General features: G+C 41.5%; 1 protein-coding gene across 15 annotated transcripts in view; it reads right to left on the reverse strand.

The window, feature by feature from the left end:
- DYSF (dysferlin) overlaps positions 1 to 21,696 on the reverse strand; it is a 234,636-nt gene that overhangs the window by 37,780 nt on the left and 175,160 nt on the right. For 14 of the 15 annotated variants that reach the window (XM_003808180.8, XM_003808176.8, XM_003808179.8 and 11 more), the window contains one exon: positions 4,965 to 5,063. In XM_003808180.8, the coding sequence (XP_003808228.3) occupies positions 4,965 to 5,063 (99 nt within the window). Of the gene's footprint in view, positions 1 to 4,964; positions 5,064 to 6,426; positions 6,552 to 7,076; positions 7,102 to 21,696 lie in introns of all 15 variants that reach the window. The other variant, XM_063594854.1, reaches the window with a different exon arrangement.

Raw genomic sequence — 21,696 nt, forward strand, 5'->3', positions numbered from 1 at the left:
CAGGTTAGCTGAAGTTAAGCCCCTAGGAGTTCCTTCAAGACAGGCTCATTGGAATCACATTACTCCAGTTCCTGAATATGTACAAATGGTTATCTGTAGCCTTTGTGCTTGGAGGGGAGCTTGGCTGAACACATAATCCTCAGGTCACCCTGTCTTTCTTTGATGATCTTATATCAGTGTGTTATTGTCTTTGGATATGGAATGCTGTTACGAAAAAATGGAAGCCATCTTGATTTAGTTCCTATTTTAAATGACTTAATATTGCTTTTTTCTTTTCAAGAGGTGGGGAGGAGGTATGACTACCCAAAGAATTATTTCTTTATCTCTAAAGTACAGTAATTATACTAGAATATGTCTCAGATTGACCAATCTTTGTCAGTTTTTCCTGACACACCATGAACTTTTTCAATATGTATGTTCAACTATTCTTTCATTTCAGTAAGGTTTTATTAAACCATTATGGTTTTTTTCTGTAATTTTTTTACTATTTTGGTTGTCTTCCTTGGAGACTCCAATTATGCAAATGTTAGGTTTCCTTTCCCTGACGTCTATATCTGTCATTTTCTCTTTGTTCCTTTATAACTTTTTCATTATTTCCATTTTCGTTTGCTTACTTTTATAGTTTCTGTCCTCTGTGCCCTTGGTTGTGTTTTCCATGTGGCCCTTCTGCCCTGTGCTCCTTCCAACTTCACGTTTTCATCTCTTTCTTTCCTGAGTCCTGCCAGCCCATAGTTTATCACTCATTTTATCAGCCCTTGACTACTTTCATTTTTGCTTTGCATTCTGACTGCCCCATTTCTAAAAAGTTCATAGCAAAGCATTTCATCTCATCTGCTCCTTGGCAAAATTTTTCAAGTAGGTATATGTCCTCTTCTATTGATAAGTTTTCATTTTGATTTTCTTTTCTTTTTTGCAGGATTTTTGAATTCAGGCTACACCGTTTTAAAAAATTATTTCTCACTAAATGAGCTGAATTTTGTTCCCACCACAGAGGCAGACTGCTTCCTGCAAATATGGCTCATTTGTGTAATTCTTGTGTAGCTCCACCTCTGCTTCTCTGAATCAAATCAGGTCTAAGAGGCTTCTGTCATGAGCTTCAATCTGTCTCCAAAGTTTCCATATCCACGGTTGTAAACAAAGGATGTAACATTTATATTTCATGGTGAAACCTCACTTTCAGGAACTGTATTTTGAAACTATTATGAAAATTTTCAAACACACACAAAAGTAAAGAGAATAGATAATAAACCCCCATGTAACCATTATCTGTCCTAAATAATTATCAACATTCTTCCATTAGAAAGTATATTTTTGCTAGGCTTTCTGAGATCTGCTACCACTCTGATCTTTCAACATTCTGCATGTATCTTCTCTTCACTTACTGCTGAGTGGCCTCTAACCAATTTCAGTTGTCTTTGAGCAGCCCTTACATATATTTTGAAGTCTGTGGCTTCTATTTGTTTCCAACTTTTCTGAAAATGGATTTTGTGGGTTTGAATGATTTCCAAGAGAAAAGGGGAAAAATGCTGACTTATGCAGCCATGTTCATACTGGAAGTCCCAATAAAATATTTTTTAAATTTCTAAGCGGTTGAACTTTTTGTTTAAACTTTTGTTATTAATTTCTCATTTTATTGCATTATAATCTGTCTTGTATGATTTCTGCTTTTGGTAACTTACTACAAAACTAATATGTGATCAAATTTTGTAAGTATTCGCTGAGCATCAGGAAAAAATGTATTCTCCATTTTTTATTATTTTTATTCTCTATTTTAAAGCTATAACTTTAATTTCATGTAGCTTAAAAAACATTTACCTTGTTATTCAGATCTTTTATCTTCTTATGTATTTGTTGTCTGCTTGATAGTTAAGGAGAATGGTGTAATGAAATCCCCACTGCAACTTTAATTTCTGTCATTTTGTGCTTTTATCAAGTGTGAGATATTAGTTTATACATTCTTATCCATTTTTGCTTTAAGTATTTCTAAGCTTTACTATTCTATGCATAAATATTTGAGAGTCTTTTCATTGAAATATACATCTTTTATTTATATAAAACTCTCTATTTTGTTTCCTTTGCTCTTCACTTTAAATTCTGTTTTCCTTTGGTTTACACTTACCTTGTTTGCTAAAATATTGTTTTCCAAAATCTTTATTTTTTAGCCATTCTAAGTTGTATTGTTTTAGATGTGTCTTTTAAAGACAGTACAATGAATTTTGACTTTTGATATAGTCTAAGAGTCCTTGTCACTTAATGGGGAAGTTTAGTCCATTTTTATTAATTAGGAACATTAAGATGTTTTGTTCTTTTTTTACTATGCATTTTCTGTGGTTTCTGTTTTTAATGCTTTCTTGTTGTGTCTTTTATTCCTTTATTTTTCTATTTAGATTAGGAGTTGTTTTGTCCCCCTATGCTAGTGATTTCTAAAATCTGTTTTCCTGTACCCACTGTGTGCTCCATTCTCTCCATAATGTGGCAGGCTATTTTTCAAAGAACCACGTTGGTGATGGTGGTTTTCTTCCATTTACTTATCTTTAAAGAACCAGCGTTCCTTCCAGGTCTAGTGTTCCCCCCAGAAATAGTTTGAATGCATTTTGCTTTGGACAGCCTATTTTCACTTGGATGCTGTCAGAGACCTCCTCCAGAGGTCAAGCAGGAGGGCTGGGTGCCAATTCAGCATCCGCACCTGAGGGAGCAGCGAGGGGCCAGGGCCATGGGCCACCCTGGCAGGAGTCCTCATTCTTGCTTGGGTTGTCTGACTTTTTGGCAAGGCCACAGGACCACATGCCAGACCTAATGTGTCAGACCTTCTTCCTGGTACACAAATAGTTCTGTCTCTTTGCCCAACCTCACACACCCAACTACCAAGTCGAGGAGGAACTTGCTGCCTCAGGATCGCAGCCGCTGCTGCCTGTGCCTCATCTCTGAGCAGCCAGGTCTCCAGGCACAATTCACCAGGCAGGCCCATAGAGCAGAGACAACTTTTGCTGACTGGTGAAACTGCCCTCCAGAGTGGCTAGCAGAGACTCTGCGCCAAAAGAATCACCTGAAAGCCCGGGCCACCTGCTACCCTGACAAGCTTCAACTCTCTCTCATCCAGTCCCCTTCAAAGGGCTCTTGGGGCCTTTCCTATGTGTCTAACAGCCTGTGCCCACCTCTCATTTTCTCCTCTCCAAGCCTGGGAGGTAATTGCGGGGTACAGAGTCTCCCCCATTTATAATCCAGAAGTAGTGTTGCCAGATTTAGTAAGTGAAAATACACAATTCCCAGTTAAATCTGAATTTCAAATAAATAACTGATACAGAACGGGGTCAGGGAAGTGCTGGGTAGAGGAGGACGGGGTCCCTGGCGAGGGCTTCATCCCCCGGGCCTGTGCCCACAGGCCTAGGGAGGACAGGCATTTCTGTTTTCTTGCCCAAATGCTGCATTTCCCAAGACCATCCTGGCCTGCCACACCCCCATTCTGTGCCTATAAAAACCCCCAAGACCCTAGCGGGCAGAAACACAAGTTGCTGGACATCGAGAGGAACACACAAGCAGAGGAACACACAAGCGGCGGGATGTCGAGAAGGACCCACCGGCGTAGGAGCACACCAACAGGCCTCAGCAGGCCAGCAGGCCATTGACCAGCGGAACAACGTGGAGTTTGGTCCTGGTGGTGGGAGGAGAGTCCAGGCCACTGAGCAGCACGACTCCAGGGGAAAACCACCTTCCCATTCCATCTCCCTTCTGGCTCCCCAATCTGCTGAGAGCTACTTCCACCCAGTAAAAACTTGCACTCAATCTCCAAGCCCACGTGTGATCCAATTCTTTCAGTACACCAAGGCAAGAAACCCCAGGATACAGAAAGCCCTCTGTGCTTGTGATAAGGCAGGGGTCTAATTGAGCTAACACAAGCCGCCTACGGATGGCTAAGCTGAAATAGCCCTCTGTAACACACATCCACTGGGGCTTCAGCTGTAAACATTCACCTCTGGACACTGCTGTGGGGTTGGAGCCCCACAACCTGCCCATCTGCATGTTCCCCTAGAGGTGTGAGCAGCAGGGCACTGAACAAGCCAGCCACACCCCCACTGCACACCCTGCGAGGGGGATAAGGGAACTTTTCCTGTTTCATAACCAATAATTTTTAAAGAAATATGCCCCGTGCAATATTTGAAGCATGCTGATATTAAAAAACTATTCATTGTTCATCTGAAATTCAAATGTGACTGGGCATCCTGAATTTTAACTGGCAACCCTAGCCAGGAGACCATGAAACTCCTTTAAGGAGTAATTTCTGAGTCACCTCTGATTATCTTCTTTAAAAGTAGTCTACTTTTTCAAAGCATAATTATATTTGTATAATTTCCTCAAAATACCACAATTTGGCTGACTCATTGCTGTTTTTTTCCACAGAAACAGGGTTTCCCATATTTTCAGATTTGTAGGTAATTTTCTGGCCCAATTGTAGGAGTTAGGGGTCAGGAGTACATTCTCAAACCGACTCTCTTTTTATTTTAACACAAATTTTCTATTATAGAAAAGTTCAACTAACACTGAAAAACATGGAATAGGACAACAAATCCCTGCGTACCCATCTCCAAGCTTTAACTGTTTTCAATGTCATGCAATATTAATAATGTTGACTATTTTGAAAATCGGTGAGGGGGCCACCCTGATCTTGGGAAGGGGTAGGGGGCTGGGGCACATTAACACGGATCATTTCACCTCTAAACACTTCCATATTCTTCAGCATTCTCCCGGGAATACTGTCTTGGTTATCCCAGCCCACACTTGCTTCGGGCTGTAAATCGGTGGGTGGCTTTCTCACCCAGCTGGTCTAGCAGCATTCATCACCCTCAGACACCGAATGAGGAGACAAATGCAAATACATCTACTGCATGAGCTCTCTTTCTGTTGTGTCTCCCACTGCCCAGCACGCGCACACACACACCGACTGTCAGACTGAAGGGAGGCCTTACCTTCAGGTTGTCAAAATCCTTCTCCAAGTAGGAGCCGCACTTTTCCCTCTCCCCTATGGAGGCAAAGAATTTGCTCCACCAATCGATGAACTCTTCCTCCTGAGTGGGTAGAAAGAAAGAGACCATTTCAGAAACAGGACTCGCCAAGCAGCATCCTTCAGAGTTGGAAACCCTCCCTCCGCTGCTGGGCCACTCTGGACCACAAGGCTTTCCTAAGGGTGATTTGGGGGAGCAGAGAGAGGAAACCTCCGCCTCTCCTGGGGCAAAGACGGCAGACTGAAGAAGAGGTTTCAGCATTTGGTTGGTGTTGAGAGGCGGAGGCTCTAGCCCTGGCTCTGCCCCCCAAGCATGTGTGTTTCTGTCAAACTCCCCAGCCTCCCTTTTCCTTTCTGTGAAGTGGGCATAAGCATCTTCGTAGTTCCTGCATCCCAGGGACACAACACACTGAGACCAAAATCAGAGGGTACATAGGGTAGCTCTTAGGGGAAAATGTCAATAATGTATTATTTATGAACAAAATGCAGTAGGTCCAGGAAAATTCAGACCCAAAAGAGTTTTATCTATTCTGCCCATCCGCCTCCCTACCCAGGCAATAAAGGAAGCATTGGAAATCAGCACTTAACCTCCCCAAGGTCAAATCAAGGCAGAGTCCCTGAAAATCAACTAATACTAAGTGCCTTTATTCAAAAGACACTGCTAAATGTGAGGTATTAGGTGAGAAGAAAGGAAGTATGTGACAGCACAAATTTTCTGTGTGACATCCGCATCCTTCCTCCAGTCACTCCTATTTGCAGGAAAAGATGGACAGGCCTGTTGTGGCAAATCCTGACCTCCCCACCATTTAACTCCTCCTGTACATGGTGTGTCTGCAGGCCCTCTTAGCTCTGGTGTCTAGAATATTCCTTCAGCTGTGTCCTGTCTCGGTGGGTGGGGTGTCCTATCACCTAGAGGGTCACCAAGCTCCCTGAAGGTGGGATGGTCAGTTCACCCCAAAAGCCCACCAAGGTCCCATCACTCAGTCTGAGCCCATCTGTACCATTAGAGCTTATCTGGTTTAGTGGGAAGGGCCAAGGACACGGCATCAGGAGCTCATTCTGGAACTCGCTTTCCTCCTCTGTATGAGAAGGTAGGCTAGAAGATCTCCCAGGAGCCTGCTCTAATTCTCCACCAGGAACTGAACATCTATCACAGAGTTTCTGAAAATGCTGGTGGCCCCTTCAAACTAAAGCCAAGTGCTCTGAGCTCCAGCTTACTAAAGGCAAACACAAGCTGGTGCCCAGCCAAGGGTTCCTGAACAGGCATCCTGGGGAGACGGTAGGATGAGGTTCTCGAGTCTCCACCCGTCCTGGAAGTGTGGTCCTAACACACCTTGTGTGGCCAGGTGGTCTCCAGACACACCACACAGGGAACGTGTACCAGAGTGAGGCTGAATCTGCAGCCAGGCCCTACCAGACCCACTTACCCGGAGGGTCTTCTGCAGCCAGGAGAGAGGAAACAAGGTCAGGTGGGGTAGCGTACAGCATGGCAGAGCTTTCTGACTTGTAACCACTCTAGAAAAAGCCAGCTTAGAGCAAGGCAGACCCAAGCCTTGATGTTTAAAGTTCAATTTAAAGAAAAAGATGCTATGGGTGACACACATATACAGACATACATATCAAACTCACAGGATGACCCACACGCAGAAGAACAGACTTACACAGTCACGTCCAAAGGAGATGTGTATGCTAAAACACACATATGCCCCCACAGAAACACACAACTGCACATACTGGCACACAGGCAAACATGGACACTTAGGTAGAAATGGTTAGAATGGAATCCAATTTAGCTGTTGAGTTCCCCTAAATCTTTATTTTTCTTTCCCAGCCCAAATACTTAAAGGTTTGAGTTTATAACTCAGGCTCAGAGTCAGGCACAGACAGACAACCAACCAGTGAGTTCTGTACAAAGAAAAGACGGGAACAAGAATTGTGGGGAAGGTATCACACTTCCCTCAATCCTGAATAACCAAGTAAATTTCCAAAGGAATTAGAGACAGATAGTCTGAATAATACCATTAACAGTGACAACTAAATAGACAAACATTATTTACACTAAAAACAGAAGATATACCTTCTTCTCCAGCATCTTTGGAGCACTTAGAAAAAAATAAAAAAGCCACAGAGCAAATCTCAGTAAAGTCCCAGAAATAAAACCACTATCAGTCACATTTTCTGACCATACTGCAATAAAACTAGAAAAATGAGAAATTTTAAATAAAATACTAACCTTTTGGAAATTTAAAGGCATATGCTTAAAGACCTCCTGGGTCAAAGAGAAAACCAAAACTAAAACCTCGGATACTTAGGAAATACCAACAATAGGAGATATATGTCCCAAAACGTACGAGTTGTAGCTAAGCCTGTCTTCAAAAAAAAAATTTATCTTAAGTGTTTTCACTTTTATACAAAAGGAATGAAAATAAATTACCTGATAATTCAAGAAATTAGAAAGGGCAGAAAGACCAAAGAAAATTGTAAATAGAAATGAATATATTAGAAAGGAGAATATTATAATTGATAATTAAACCCCAGAGCAAGATTTCAAAAGACCATTAAAATAGATAAACATTTATCAAATCTAGCTTTTAAAAGTAGATATACTATTAGGAATGAGAAAAATCAAATAAAAAGATATTATAGCAGACAATGAAAATATCAATAGGTTTATGAGGCTGAAACCAATGACAGAATCTTAGAAAATGTAGATGAAGTGAATGATTTTCTAGGAAAATATAAATTGCCAAAATTGATTCAAAAGTAGTAGAAAACATGAAGAGATCAATAACCTTAAAAGAAAGTGGAAAAGATCTCAATGAACTACTTCCAAAAAAAGACAGGAGGCCAAGATCATTTCTTTGGGGGAAAATTCTATGAGTGTTTCAAAGAATAAATCATTCTGTGTTCCACAGCATAGAAAAAGACGAAAGTTTTTACATTCGTTTTATGAAGCAAAGCTTGACGAAGCAACACAAACACACACACACACGGATTAATCTCATTCCTGAAGAGAGACATAAAGATCCTAAATAAAACACTAACGAACAGATGGCAGCAGTCAATCTGGCGTGGTCAAGCTGGGTTATTCCAGAATACAAGAGTGGCTCAGCATCAGTGAGTCAGGAGAGGAAACCCACAGGATCATCTATAGCAGAGATTTGAAAACTATGGCCTACTGGCCAGCCACCTAGTTTTGTAATTTAAATATCAATATATTTTGTAGCAGCTTTCAGCTACAATTGCAGAGTTGAGTCTTTGCAACAAAGACCTTATGTCCCCCAAGCCTAAAATACTTACTATCTGACCCTTTAAAAAAAATTTGCCAGCCCCTAGTTTATAATACGCAAAACAAAAACAAAAAATGGATGTTTAAGAGGTTAGAATTTTTCATTTATTCTTAAATGAACCTCTCAGTAAATTAAAAATAAAAGGAAGCTTTCTTAGCATTATAAAGAATATTTTAAAGCAATAGTCAGCATTGTGTTTGACAGTATCAGGCTTTCTCCCTTCTGGGCTCTTGCACATATAGGTGCCTCTGCCAATAATTTTCATGTGATATAGACATAAAGAAGCAGTAAAGCAGGGTGGGTGAGAGCCAGGACCCAGAAGCTAGACTGCCAGTGTTCAAATCCTGCCACGCTCAGTGGTGTGACATTGGGTCACTACTTAACCTCTCTTGGACTCAATTATCTGTCATGGAAAAATAATAGTATCAATTTGACAGTTATTGTGAGGAATCAATGAGTCAATATAGAGAGAGTGCTCAGAACTGTGCCTACACATAAATGCAACGTAAGTGTTTATTGCTCTTACTGATAATAGTAATATTGCTGTTGTTGCATGGACCTGGTTAGCTTCTTGGCCAAGAGCTAATCTCCTACAAACTGCTGGTGGGGCACGGATGGCCACAATCATTCCAGAAGGCAAACTGGCTGCACATTTCCATAGCCTAAAAGAACATGCACTTTGACACAGCAATCTTATTCCAGAATTCTACCCAAAGAAAGCAATCATGGATATGCATAAAGATTTTACTTCATTTAAAAGTGAAAAATTGGAAGCAACTTAAGTGTCCAACAATAAGGAACTGTTTGGACCTGAACTGCTTGGAACTGAACGGTACCTCCATATGATTAAACATTACACAACCTAAAAAGTGATGCTGGAAAAATATATTTACTGACATGAAAAGTTACTCACAACTGATGAGATTTATAAAGGGTTAAAAAATAATGTGATCTCATTTTAACAAAAGGACTAAACCCCAGAAGTTCATAGTGGCACTCCGAATGGTAAAATTGTACATGTTTTATTCCTTTTTGTGTATAACTCAAAAATTTCTAATTTTTCATTGTATGCAAGTATTCCTTGCATAGCTTTAAAAATTAAAAATTTTTAAATAAAGAACAACAGCAAGATGCTTCAAAATACACTACCAATAAAGTGAAACGACAACTCACAGAATGGGAGAAAATATTTGCAAATCATATATTTGATAAGGGATTTGTATCCAGAATATATAGAGAACTCACAACTCAATAATAAAAAGACAAATCATCCAATTTTAAAATGGGCAGTGTATTTACGTTGCCATTCCCCAGAGAAGATATACAAATGGCCAATAGCACATGGAAAGATGCTCCACATCATTAGACATCACAGAAATGCAAATCAATACCTCAATGAGAAACCACTTCACACCTGCTAGAATGGCTATCATCATAAAGTCAGATAATAAGTGTTGGTGAAGACATAGAGAAATTGGAACCCTTGTACACTGCTGGTGAGGATGTAAAATGTTGCAGCACTTTGAAAAACAGTTTGGCAGTTCCTCAAAACATTAAACGTTAGAGTTGCCATATGGCCTAGCAATTCCATTCCTAGGTATATATCCAAGAGAAATGAAAACTTATGTCTACACAAAAACTTGTACATGAATGTTCAAAGCAGCATTATTCATAACAGCTAAAGGGTGGAAAGACTCAAATACGAATCAACTGATGCGTGGATAAAGAAAATGTGATATATCCTTACACTGGCACATTATTTGGTAATAAAAAGGGAATGAAGAACTGATACATGTTATGACATAGATGAACCTAGAAAACCTTATGCTAAGTGAAAGAATTTAATCACAAAAGACCACATATTGTAGGATTTCATTTATATGAAGCTCCAGAATAGGCAAATATATAGAAACAAAAAATATTTAGTGGTTGCCAGGGGCTGGGAGGGGTTGGGAGAGACTGCTCACTACTTAACCTCTTTAGGACTCCATTTATCTAATCTGTAATGGAAAAATAATAGCATAAATTTGACAGTATTGTGAGGAATAAATGCTTTTCAGTACTTTTTTTTTTTTTTTTTTTTTTGCAGTGATGAGGATATTCTAAAATGGATTCCGGTCATGGTTGCACAACTCTGTTAATATACTACAAACCATTAAACTGTACACTTTAAATAAGAACCTGTATTCACATGGATTATCTCAATAAAGTTGCTAAAATTAAAAAGAACAAATGATCAAATACAACCATATAACATCAAACAAAAGAATAAAAGCAGGAATCTCAAGTGTTTCTTTCTAAGGAAATAAGAGTTCAATTTTTTTTTTTTAATAGAACAAGCTATTTACCACCAACAGGACCTAAATCTTACCACACTGTTTTCCCCAAGTTCCCCTCTTGGCTGCAATTCCCTCTTCCTTCAAAGTTCCAGGTGATGTCTGGCAGCTGCTGTTCCCCAGCAGACTCACAGCTGCTGAGACGAATGGCCTATGACCTTCCTCCCGGCCACACCAGCTGGCCGGCTGCTCAGTGACTTTTGCCCCCATTTTCGTCCTGCATCCCACAGGTAAACCCTCTTCTAATCAATGGCCTGCACCTTTAACAGCAATTAGGCATGTGGCAGAATCATGATTTACATATTAACTAATATTTTCTTGGTCCTACAATGCTTTGTTTACCCCCTTGCCCTTTCCTTCTCCTAAACTCCTTCCACCTCTCTTGTTCCATTGTACTTCTGGCCAATGCCACCTGGGGTTAAATCCAGCTCTTCTCCACTTCACATCAGCCCCCCACAACCAAATGTGGCTGAAGGAAACCATGAAACCAGCTGCTGGGTCTCACACCAAGTTCCTGGCACAGCTTCAAGGAGCCCCAGTGCCGCCCGGCACCTCATCTCACTTCCCTGGCCCTTTACTCGCCCCTTCTCCTGATACCACCTGCCACACTGGCCCTCTCCCCAGCCCTCTAGCACCTCCTCCCTGGCCTCATGCTCAGCCCATGTCCCTGCTTCCTTTCTCCTAAAAGCAGAAGCAACCAGAAGAGACTTCCCCAAGCTCCCACAAGCACCCATGCCACGTGCTACCTTCCCTTCTGCTCCTATGGGTGCTCGGCTTGCACCCGAGCCCAAGGCCAACCTCTGCCCTCATGCCTGGGGCTCATCCCCTCTGGTCCATTCAAGGCCATCACTCCGTGACTCTCCCCACCCTCTCCTGTGTCACCAACATCCCTCCCCTCTGGGTCACTCCAGTTAGCCTTCACACATAGGCACCAGTGCCCCACTATTCACAGAATACGTCTCTCTCTCTGCCCACACGTTCCCTTTGGGCTTCCACCTCATTACCTTCGCCCCTTTACAGAAAAACTTCTAGAAAGAGTTGTCCACACTTATTGTCTCTAATTTTTATCTTTCCATTCTCTGTCCTCCCTCAAAACATTCTTGTCAAGGTCACCAATGACTCAGGCCTCAATAATCAATCCAGGAGCAGTATTTGGCAGAAGTGGTCACTCCTCTGTCCCTGAAGCATCTCCCCTCGCCTTGCAGAGCTCCACTGTCCAGAGCACCACAGTGCTGTCCTCCCACCTCAGCGGCCACACCTGCTCAGTCTTCTTTGCTGCCTCCTTCTTGTCACCCACGCTTTGGCCATCTGAGTGCCTCAGGGCTCAGTGCTTGAGCCCGTCCTCTCTATCCACTCTCACTCCCTTGGGTTCTCCCTGGGTCTTAGCTCTTTAAATAGCACATACATTGATGAGTCCCACCTTGAGCTCTGTCCAGCCTGGGTGCCTTCCCTGGACTCCAGCTGCCCATGTGACATCTCCCACTGGACATCTGATAGGCTTTGCAAAGGTAAGTCCAGATTCCTATCTCTGAACATCCCTGCCCAGTCTGCTCCTCCCACATCCTTCCTCATATGAACAAATGGCAACTCTCTCCTTCCAGATGCTCAAGCCGAAATCCCTGCACTCACCTTTGACTCCTGTTCCTCACGACCTGCACTCAATCCATCAGTCACTCATGCTGGCACTACCTCCAGTGTATACTCAGAACCAGACCACTCTGTCACTACCGCCCCAGTCCAGCCCCATCATGCCATGTGGGATGATTGCAGCAGTTTCCTAACTGGCCTCCCCACCTTCACCTTTGCCGTCCTGCTCCCTAAATCCGTGCTCAACCCAACAGCCATGTACATCGGATCTTGTCACCCTCTGTGCAAATCCCTCCAGTGATTTGTCAGCTCACTCAGAATAAAACTAAAGCCCTTGTAATAACGTCTAAAGTCTCTTGTGATCGAGCCCTCACACCTCCCTGACCTCGCGTCCTTCAACTTTCTTCCTCACCCATGCTGTTGCAGCCAACAAGCCTTCCTGGTCCTGAACACTTCCAGCACCCTCATGTCCTTCCCCTGGCAGGAACACTATTCCCCCTGATAGATCCCTAAGCCACTTCCTCATTTCCTTCTTGTCTTGATTCCAGTGCAGCCTCAGTCTCACCCTCATTATTTCCCATATTGTAAATCACAATCCCGTCTCAAGAATTCCTATTCCCTCTTTGTCGCTTTTTCTCCACAGTGATTATCTCCATCTGATATCCCATAGATTTTACGTGGGTATTAATATTGTTTATTGTATCTCCTTCTCCATGAAGGCAGAGCCCTTCATCTTTTTTCTTTTTCTTTTTTCTTTCTTTCTTTCTTTTTTTTTTTTTTTGAGACAGAGTCTTGCTCTGTCGCCCAGGCTGGAGTGCAGTGGCACTATCTTGGCTGACTGCAAGCTCTGCCTCCCAGGTTCAAGCAATTCTCCTGCCTCAGCCTCCCAAGTAGCTGGGATTACAGGTGTGTGCCACCATGCCCAGCTAATTTTTGTTATTTTTAGTAGAGATGGGGTTTCACCATGTTGGCCAGGCTGGTTTCAAACTCCTGGCCTCACATGATCCACCCGCCTCTGCCTCCCAAAGTGCTGGGATTGCAGGCGTGAGCCACCACACCCAGCCCCCTTTATCTTTTGTAACACTCATAACCTCAACGCTTAGAACATTGCCTGAAAGACATAATTGCAGTTCTGTCAATATTTGATGGATACAGGAATGCCTAAACAGCAGAATGTGGGGAAAGAGGGGGTGATCCTTGGCTTTTAAGTTTACAAAGGCTGATCATGTGCCATTAAAATAATAGGTTTAAAAGAATGTTTTGTCCAGCCAGTTTTTCCCCATCATAGGCGAAAGAAATGAAAGTGTAGAAGGAGAAAGGAAGCGAGAACTAGAGACTTGTGATGGTTTCTGATAAGGCACCGCACACCCTGCCTCCAGGTCAGCTCCAAAGTGTACATGGAACAGACCCCTCTATAACTTTGGGGGTCCAGGCAGCAGCAGCCACCCGGAAGTTGCCAGAGGAATTGGCTGTGGGGCAGTTGATTGGAGATGGCTGCGTGGGTGTCATGGGAGACAGAGCCTAAGCCCTTGGAATTTCCCACAGACCCCAGAGTGTCATGGGAGAGCTGCTTAATGGTGCCCCACTCCCTGTAGGGCTTGAAAGTTAGTGGAGAGAGAAAGAGCCAGGAAAACTAGAAGGATTTGGGGGCTGAAATGAGAAGATGCAGTATGGCCTGTGTGCCCAGAAATCAGTGGGTCTCTAAATGTCAGAGTAGACACATACTGGTGACCAGGACTTCCTCCCTGTGGAGGTCATGACATTATGGAAGCCCAACCCAGAACTGAGCTGCCTCCCAGGGTTAAGGAGGAAAATAGAAAGCCCAGACTGCCTAAGTTTAAACCTAAAATGTTGACGATTACCGGGGTTTTTCTGCCATCAGGAAAAATGTGGGCTCACAGGAGAGATTAAGTTGATTTACAGAAAAATAAAGTTATATTTTTAACACACTCACAGATGTGACTTGAAAATGTCATTTCTGCTATTTCACTCATCTGGCTTCTGATGGACTTATTTCAAGCCCACTTCTCCCTTCTCTTCCCCAGGAAGTCCAGGAATAAGTTAGCACACCCATAAGAAAGAGCCCCACAAAAAACAGGACAGCTATTCCATGTCTGAACTCAGAGGTGCCAAAGCCAACTAACCCTCTGATGTTAATGGAATCCCATATTCCAAAGCTCCAAAAGGGAAATGGTGGTATGTTTTCTCATTCCAAATGTGTTTTTTACCTCATTTTGCAATAGCTAAGCATCCAGTTTTGGAACATGGCAAGGAGGAAAAAGAAACACAAAAGGTTTGATATTTGAAGTGTCACCTTAGGCTTTAACAAGAAGTCTGGCCATTAAAACACCACTCCCCCATGCTCAAGGTTCAAGGCCCCTCATTGTGCAGTCAGCCAACCCAGTAAGTCTGACCAACGCATGGACTGGAAGCCTCTCCAGTTTCAGCTAATAGCCAATATGCAGTTCCTGGGCAGCCAGAGAAAATAGCGGAGATCTATTTCTCCAGGCTTGATCCAGTCTAATGAGCACCTTAATCCCCCTGAAGACCCAAATCAGTATGATACGTTCCAAATATTTAATCTCCCATCATCATTCAGTAGACCTAACACATTTCATGAATATGGGTGGAAAAACCGGCAATAATAATTCCTTTCTGTGAAGTCAGGAAGCAGGAGACAGGGGGCAGGTACAGAACTTGTTTTCTCTCCCCAGGATGACCAGTTGGATCAAAGAGAAAAATTTCTGGTCAAATCCATTTGTCACCAAGGTTATAACGTTAAACCTTGGGTCACTATGCAAAACTATATGCCCAACTCTTAAAAAAAAAAGTGGTCTATTATTTATAATTTTAAGTAGCCCTTCATGCCTATGTCAACCCAGAGATAGACATCCTAGACTGTGCTGAAAGTAATTTCCCTCTTAGTACAAATCATCATCATCAAGATAGTAACATAACAACCCAACACTGGGGTTACTGTAAGGCTCAGAGTAGATATCTACAAAGATATGCTGTAACCTGTAAAGTTTACCATGATTAATGTTCTTGTTGATATTGCCAGTGTCATCAGTTTGATCTCCGGTACTGCTACCCCATAGCTCTACATCTGTATTACTGGAATCACGGTACAAAGGTTCCTCTAATTCTTTCATGTCCTGAGATTTAGGAAATGGACTATTTACTCATGCACACATGAATAAACACATAAGTAACATAAAATTACTCATGCCTACATGTAGACCAGACAAACCCCCAGACATGCAAATACTCCGACTTCAAAACTACTCCACCCTGTGTATACCAAATCACTTATGCCCCCCAAAGCCACAAAGACATATGCCCACAGCCAGCCACCGCGCTGATTCAGCAGAACTCCACACACTCATAACAAAAGTCACTTAATTATTTCTACAAGTGGAACACTGGGCTTTCAACCTCTTGTTGACACTCCCTGCAGTCCAGCCTCCTCATCTGTGGAGGGGATCATTACTCCACCTACTCTGATTTCTGGATCAGCAGAGGTGGAAAAGAAGTAAAGACCTTTAACCAAAATGCTGAATTGCTTCCAAAGGTCCAGAGACTACATGGGCCTGACATCCAGTAAAGTCAAACAGATGGCAAGGGGACCTGATCACTTGACTATTGGCCTGCTCCAGATGGGGGACTCACAGAGTGTCGGGGAGCTGTGGGGAACCCGAGGTTGCTGGTGCTTTCTCAATTCAGGAGCCTAAGATAGATCCTTGGGGGCCCATGACTGGATTCTCTGAGGGCACCATGATCCCACACAATTATGCAGAAAGCCTAGAGGAATGGAACCTAGCCAGTAGGTGAATGAAAGAAGCTTCCATCAGCCTCTTCAAACATATGAAGAAAGCAACAAAACATGACTAATTCAGAATCTGTGACAATTCCAACAGGGCCTGGGCAGCATACCTTATCTTCCTTCTGCTTATGTAGACAATTTTGCTTAACAAGAGTTACAACTACTTAAGAGAAAAACTATTTTTGAAGGCCTTCGCAAGACTGCAGAAGCATTCATCAAGCTACAGACACTAATATTAGCTCTCCTAAATTCAATTTTAAGAGGATTTGGGGGGAATCTACTATGTGCCCAAGTCAACCTACTTTCTAGTTACTGTATACATTTTCATACACAAAATCACATTACTTTTCAAATATTTTATATTTTGAACTTGTTGCTAATTTGCTCTGATTTCCCTGTGCCTTGGTTAATGTAGAAGAGAGTTAAAGACAAAAGGTGGGTTAATAAGCTTCACCAAGCACACTCAGAGGGGTCTTGTGCTCAGCAGTGAGCGCTGTACCAACTTCCAAGCACTATTTTGACCCAGGCTAGGGAGTAGCCAGTGCATAGGACCAATAGAGATAGGAAGACATCAAGTTAGACCTCAGAGAGAGTTGCCTATGCTGTAGATTTCCAAGGGAAGCCAAGAATATCCCTCTAGGAAGAGATGAGTGTTTTTTCTCTAGATGGGAAAACAGATCCCTCTCAGACCAGGGGAAAGACCTCTTGGGGCAGGGGGTGGTGGAGGGGTTATGTCAGGATGAGGTGGAGGCAAGGAGCGCCGGATGGTGGGAGCCAGGGCCTCCTCCTCCCTGATGGAGCCCTGAAGTTTGCCAGACAAGTTTCACCCCAGGCTGTCCCCCCTGCAGTGTGCAGCGAGGGAGGAGGGGTGCACTCCCGAGGAGACCACAGGAATGCCAAGCAGGGAAAAGGCACCCCGAGCCAAGGGCTCCGGCAACGAGGATCCAATATCGGAGGGTGACTCCAGCCCCCGTAACAGGAGAGACCGTGAAGTATGTGCTCTGCTTCCCAACCAGCAAACACAGCAAATAACCAATTACTCCAAATAGCTAACAGATTTCGGCTCTGATTCCCTCCCCTCGCCTCCCCCTGTGCTTTCACTTGTCATTTGATGGGCGATTTGTATTTGCTCTGAGAAAATGAGAGAAAGAATGAGTCACAAAGGAAGGTCCAGATTACACCAGTGACGGGCATCAAACCTCCCTAATCAGAACTAATAGGAGTGGGGGGAGGCCAGGCTTCACTGGCAACACTTCTGAACGGGTGATATTTTTAAAGAACTACAGTTACTTTCAAGCACATACAGTAATTCTTGCTAAACCAATATTGCCAAATACGTGTCCTTAGGAAACCTACTTTAAGGAAAAGATAAGTGACTTCCTAATTAGCACATCTGATATGTACAAAAGTACAGGTAAAACCATGAATGTTATTAAAGTTAAAATACTCCCCCTCTAAGTCTCAAGTTCAGAGGTGCAACCATGAAGTTCAGAGACAAACTGCCTTGGATGCCTTCTGAAAATGCTTCCTCACTTGGGAGCCACACCCTGTAATTGATTCCTTTGCTCAGAAAACCTTTGCTTCAAAGTCTTGGAATAAATTGTTGTCAGTACTCATGAGCTGCAATAAGGCATCCCACATCCCCCCAACCTGGAATTAAGGGAAATAGGGCTGCCCTTGGAGAATTAGACCATGAAATAACTTCATAGTCGGTGAGAGCAAGGAGAGGCAAAGTCATCTCAACAGGGAAGAATGCCTCCTACACTAAGACTTAACCATAATTAGGAAGAATGTATTAATCCAGAGAAAGAGCATATCCATGAAGAAAGGTACTAATCAGGCCTGAAGAACAGGCAAACAGGAGTAAGGAGTAAACACTGACAGGTGTCCACACCAGCACCATCACGGGAGAGCAGACCTAGGCTTAGGGACTAAAGCTGCCCCTACCTTTGGAGATGGATGTGTCAGTGCCAAGTCAGCTGGCACTAAAGTTCAAATTACAGAACTCTCTCTCCTCATTCTGATTTCTCACTCTTAATCACAATTTGGCTTCCCACTGACTGAGCCTATAGGAGACTATGGGCTGCACCAGCCACCGAGGTCACATGCCCCAGGGAGCTATATTTCTCGTGTAAGTTTACACATCTAGCCGTGAGAAAATTGACCCAACAGGTGTCTGAACCCACAAGGTTAAGGATTCACTCAGCCAAAACTGTAGAAACTTCCCTAAAGTAACACCCTGCCTGGTGGGCCTAGTGGGAGAGGGTCAACTCTACTTTACTTAAGAAATTCCTACATAGGAGTTCATTGGTAGGCGCAGCAGCTCTGGCCCTCTGGCCTACCCTAGCTAACCCCTGACTACCATAACAAACATAGGAAATAAACTCTTCAGCCCAGAAGAATAGCCCCACATAGCTGCCTCTGATCCTGGTTTCCTTCTTACTTCTCCCACCCTGCTGGATTTCTAACCAGCAAAGTGAAACTACTGCAAATCTAAACTATTTCCTTCTTTTTGTCTGAGTTTGAGATTAGAAGGGCCCATGAATTTATGGAAAGAATCTAACTGAACTCCCAGTATTTGACAAGCAAGGACTTCCCTCTGTAAGGATAAACACAAGGGAAAAAAAAGAAGATATTAAGGGCAAAAGAAGAAGAGCGATCTGAAGACAAAGACAAATGTCTCCCAATGCTCTTAAAGAGTTGAGTAAAAAGCAGAAGAAAACAAATGGCTCGTGTATATTCATAGGAAGTCTTAAGAGGAAACTGCAAACAAGAAATTAGAGTACACAACCCTGAAGGAGATAAACCTGCATGATGAAAACCATGACTTCAAATTTAAACCTCTAATAAAGACATTGATTTCCAGCAAAATGACAAATTAGACAACCAGAGAAACCCTCCAAGTAAGAACACCTAAATTAACAGAAAAGATATTTCTAAAATCCATTTTAAATGCATGGCTGAGCTGATGGGAATGTAAAGAAAATCCTTAAGGGCAAATGAGAAAGGAAAAATCCAGAGAAATAAGGAGCCAAAATGCATACTAACTAGTGGACCCAAAAAGCCACACACTGAACATTTAGTTTTAAGTTAATCTGGGTTTATAGTGTCTCCAGACATCTGGTAAAAGTAAACACATATCCTCTCTAAAAGAATGTAACTTCCACCCAGGCCCCAAAGAATTCTCAGATAAAGTTCCAAGGAACATGAGTTCACAATCAAACACATAAGGAACTAGGCACCATGAGCAAGAGCCAGCTAGAGCCAACCAATTGCAGAATCAGACAACAGAAGTCAGAGTAGTCAGAAATAGGGCTTTAAGGAAAAACTGTTTAAATAAATAAAAGGCATTAAAAATATGCCAAAGGGACAGGAGACCTTCAAAAATAAACAAGCAGATTGGGGGAATAAAACTTTTCGAAATAAAAATATAGTACTTAAGACTGAAAACTCAATAGATAGGGTAAAATAGCAGATTAGAAACTGCTAAAGATCAAGTGAACAAGAAGATACATCTTCAGAAATTAGCCAGAGTGCAATCCAAAGAAATAAACAATATGAAAGAAAATTTGACAGACATGAAGAATAGAAGAGGTCCATTGTATATCCACAGTTCCAGAAATGATGAGAGAATGGAATCTGTAACATTTGAAGAGATAATGGTTGAGAATCACTCAGAATGAATAAAAATAACATCTTTTAAAAATTAAATTAAACTAATTTTACTTTTTAAATTTTTTTTTTTTTTTTTTGCAACAGGGTCTCACTCTGTGGGCCAGGCTAGAGTGCAGTGGCACAATCATGGCTCACTGCAGCCTTAACCTCCTGGGCTCAAGCGATCCTCCCACCTCAGTTTCTCGAGTAGCTGGGACTACAGGTATGCACCACTACACTTAGCTAATTTTTTGTATTTTTTGTAGAGACGGGGTTTTGCTACCATTGCCCAGGTTGGTCTCGAACTCCTGAGCTCAATGATCTGCCTGCCCCAGCCTCCCAAAGTGCTGGGATTACAGGCATGAGCCACTGCACCCAGCCAAAACTAAACTTAACTTTAAAATAAAAATTTTTTAAGTCCTCAGATTTGTGAAAACAATAGCACAATGGAAGCCAGAAAAGAGTGCTGAGAGAAAATAACTGTTAGTGAAACTATTATTTCCAAGATAAGGGTGAAAAAAATATTTTCAAACAGTTAAAAAGTGAGAAAGTTTATAATGAACTGACCTCAATTATAGGAATTTCAATAGGCCCTACTTCAGGAAAAAGACGACTGATATTAAAAAAAAAAAAAGTAAATGTGAATATAGCTAAAAGAAAAAAATGATTACTTAAAATAAAATAATGCTTTAAAAAGGTAGGTAAAAAAGATAAAACTAAAATATTGTACAAAAGTTTGCAAATTGATAGGTGATTGGAGTTAAAGCAGTCTAAGTTCCTTGTAATATTCTGGAGGAAGATATAAATACCAATTAAATTTAGACTTTGCTAAGTTAAATATGCCATGTTAAAATTTCTATACTAATCACTAAAGAAATAGAAACATATATAGTTTTGAAACTAAAAAGAAGAGAAGGGATGGAAAAAAAGAGGGGAATATTTTAATTGAAAAAAGACTGATAGAGATACAAAATATGATGGCAGAAACAAATTCAAATATATTAGTAAAGATTGTCAGAATGCATTAAACACAAATAGAATCTATCTATTTGCTGTTCACAGGAGAGATAGCTAAAACTTAAAGACAGAAAAGTTGAAAGTAACAAGATGGAAAAAGCTATACAAGGAAAATACTAACCAAAAGAAAGCTGGGGTAGCTATATTAACATGAACAAAACAGACTTTAAGAAAAACTCATTAGCAGAGATTTTAAAAGACAGAAATGGGCAGAGGCTTGCTACATATTGTTAAAAGATTCAATTCTCCAGGAAGATATAAGAATTCTCTATAGAGAGAGAAAAAATATAGAGAGCATCAAATATATAAAAGTTGGTGGAATTATAAGGAGAAATTGACAAATGTCACATCAAAGCAGAATATTTTCATGTCTCGCTCAGAAATTGATAAACCACACACACACAAAAATCAGGAGTACAGATTTTAATAACAATTAACAAGCCTGTTCTAAATGCACATTGAATATTTAAGACATCTGGACAATACACATTCTTTTCAAGCACACACAGGACAGTTACAGATTTAAACTAGGCCATAAAGCAAGTGTCAGGCCATTTCTAAGTATTATATCGTTACACACAGACTACACTCTCTGGACCATAGAGACCATTCCAGTTAACCTAGAAATCAATAACAAAAGATAATTTAAAATATAAGTTAGTAACTTCCAAAAACCATATTTTTAGACAATTTAGGTGTCAAAAAGAAATAATAAAAATCTGAAAATACTCAGAATGGGAAATAACAAAAATATTACTTGTCAGAATCTACAGGATGCATAAAGCAGTAGTGAGAGGGAATTTTAGAGCCTTAAATAGAGCCTTACATAGAGGTTAAAATATAATAAACTCCCCCAAAATGGAAGAAAAGAAATAAAATGGAAGGAATAAAATAGAAGAAAAGAAGTTAATAAATTATAAAATAAGGAAATAATAGAGAGGATCAACTAAAAATTCTTTGAATAGACTGAAAAGAATCTGATAAATTCTG

The sequence above is a fragment of the Pan paniscus genome, chromosome 12 (assembly GCF_029289425.2).
Source record: "Pan paniscus chromosome 12, NHGRI_mPanPan1-v2.0_pri, whole genome shotgun sequence".
NCBI lineage: Eukaryota > Metazoa > Chordata > Mammalia > Primates > Hominidae > Pan > Pan paniscus.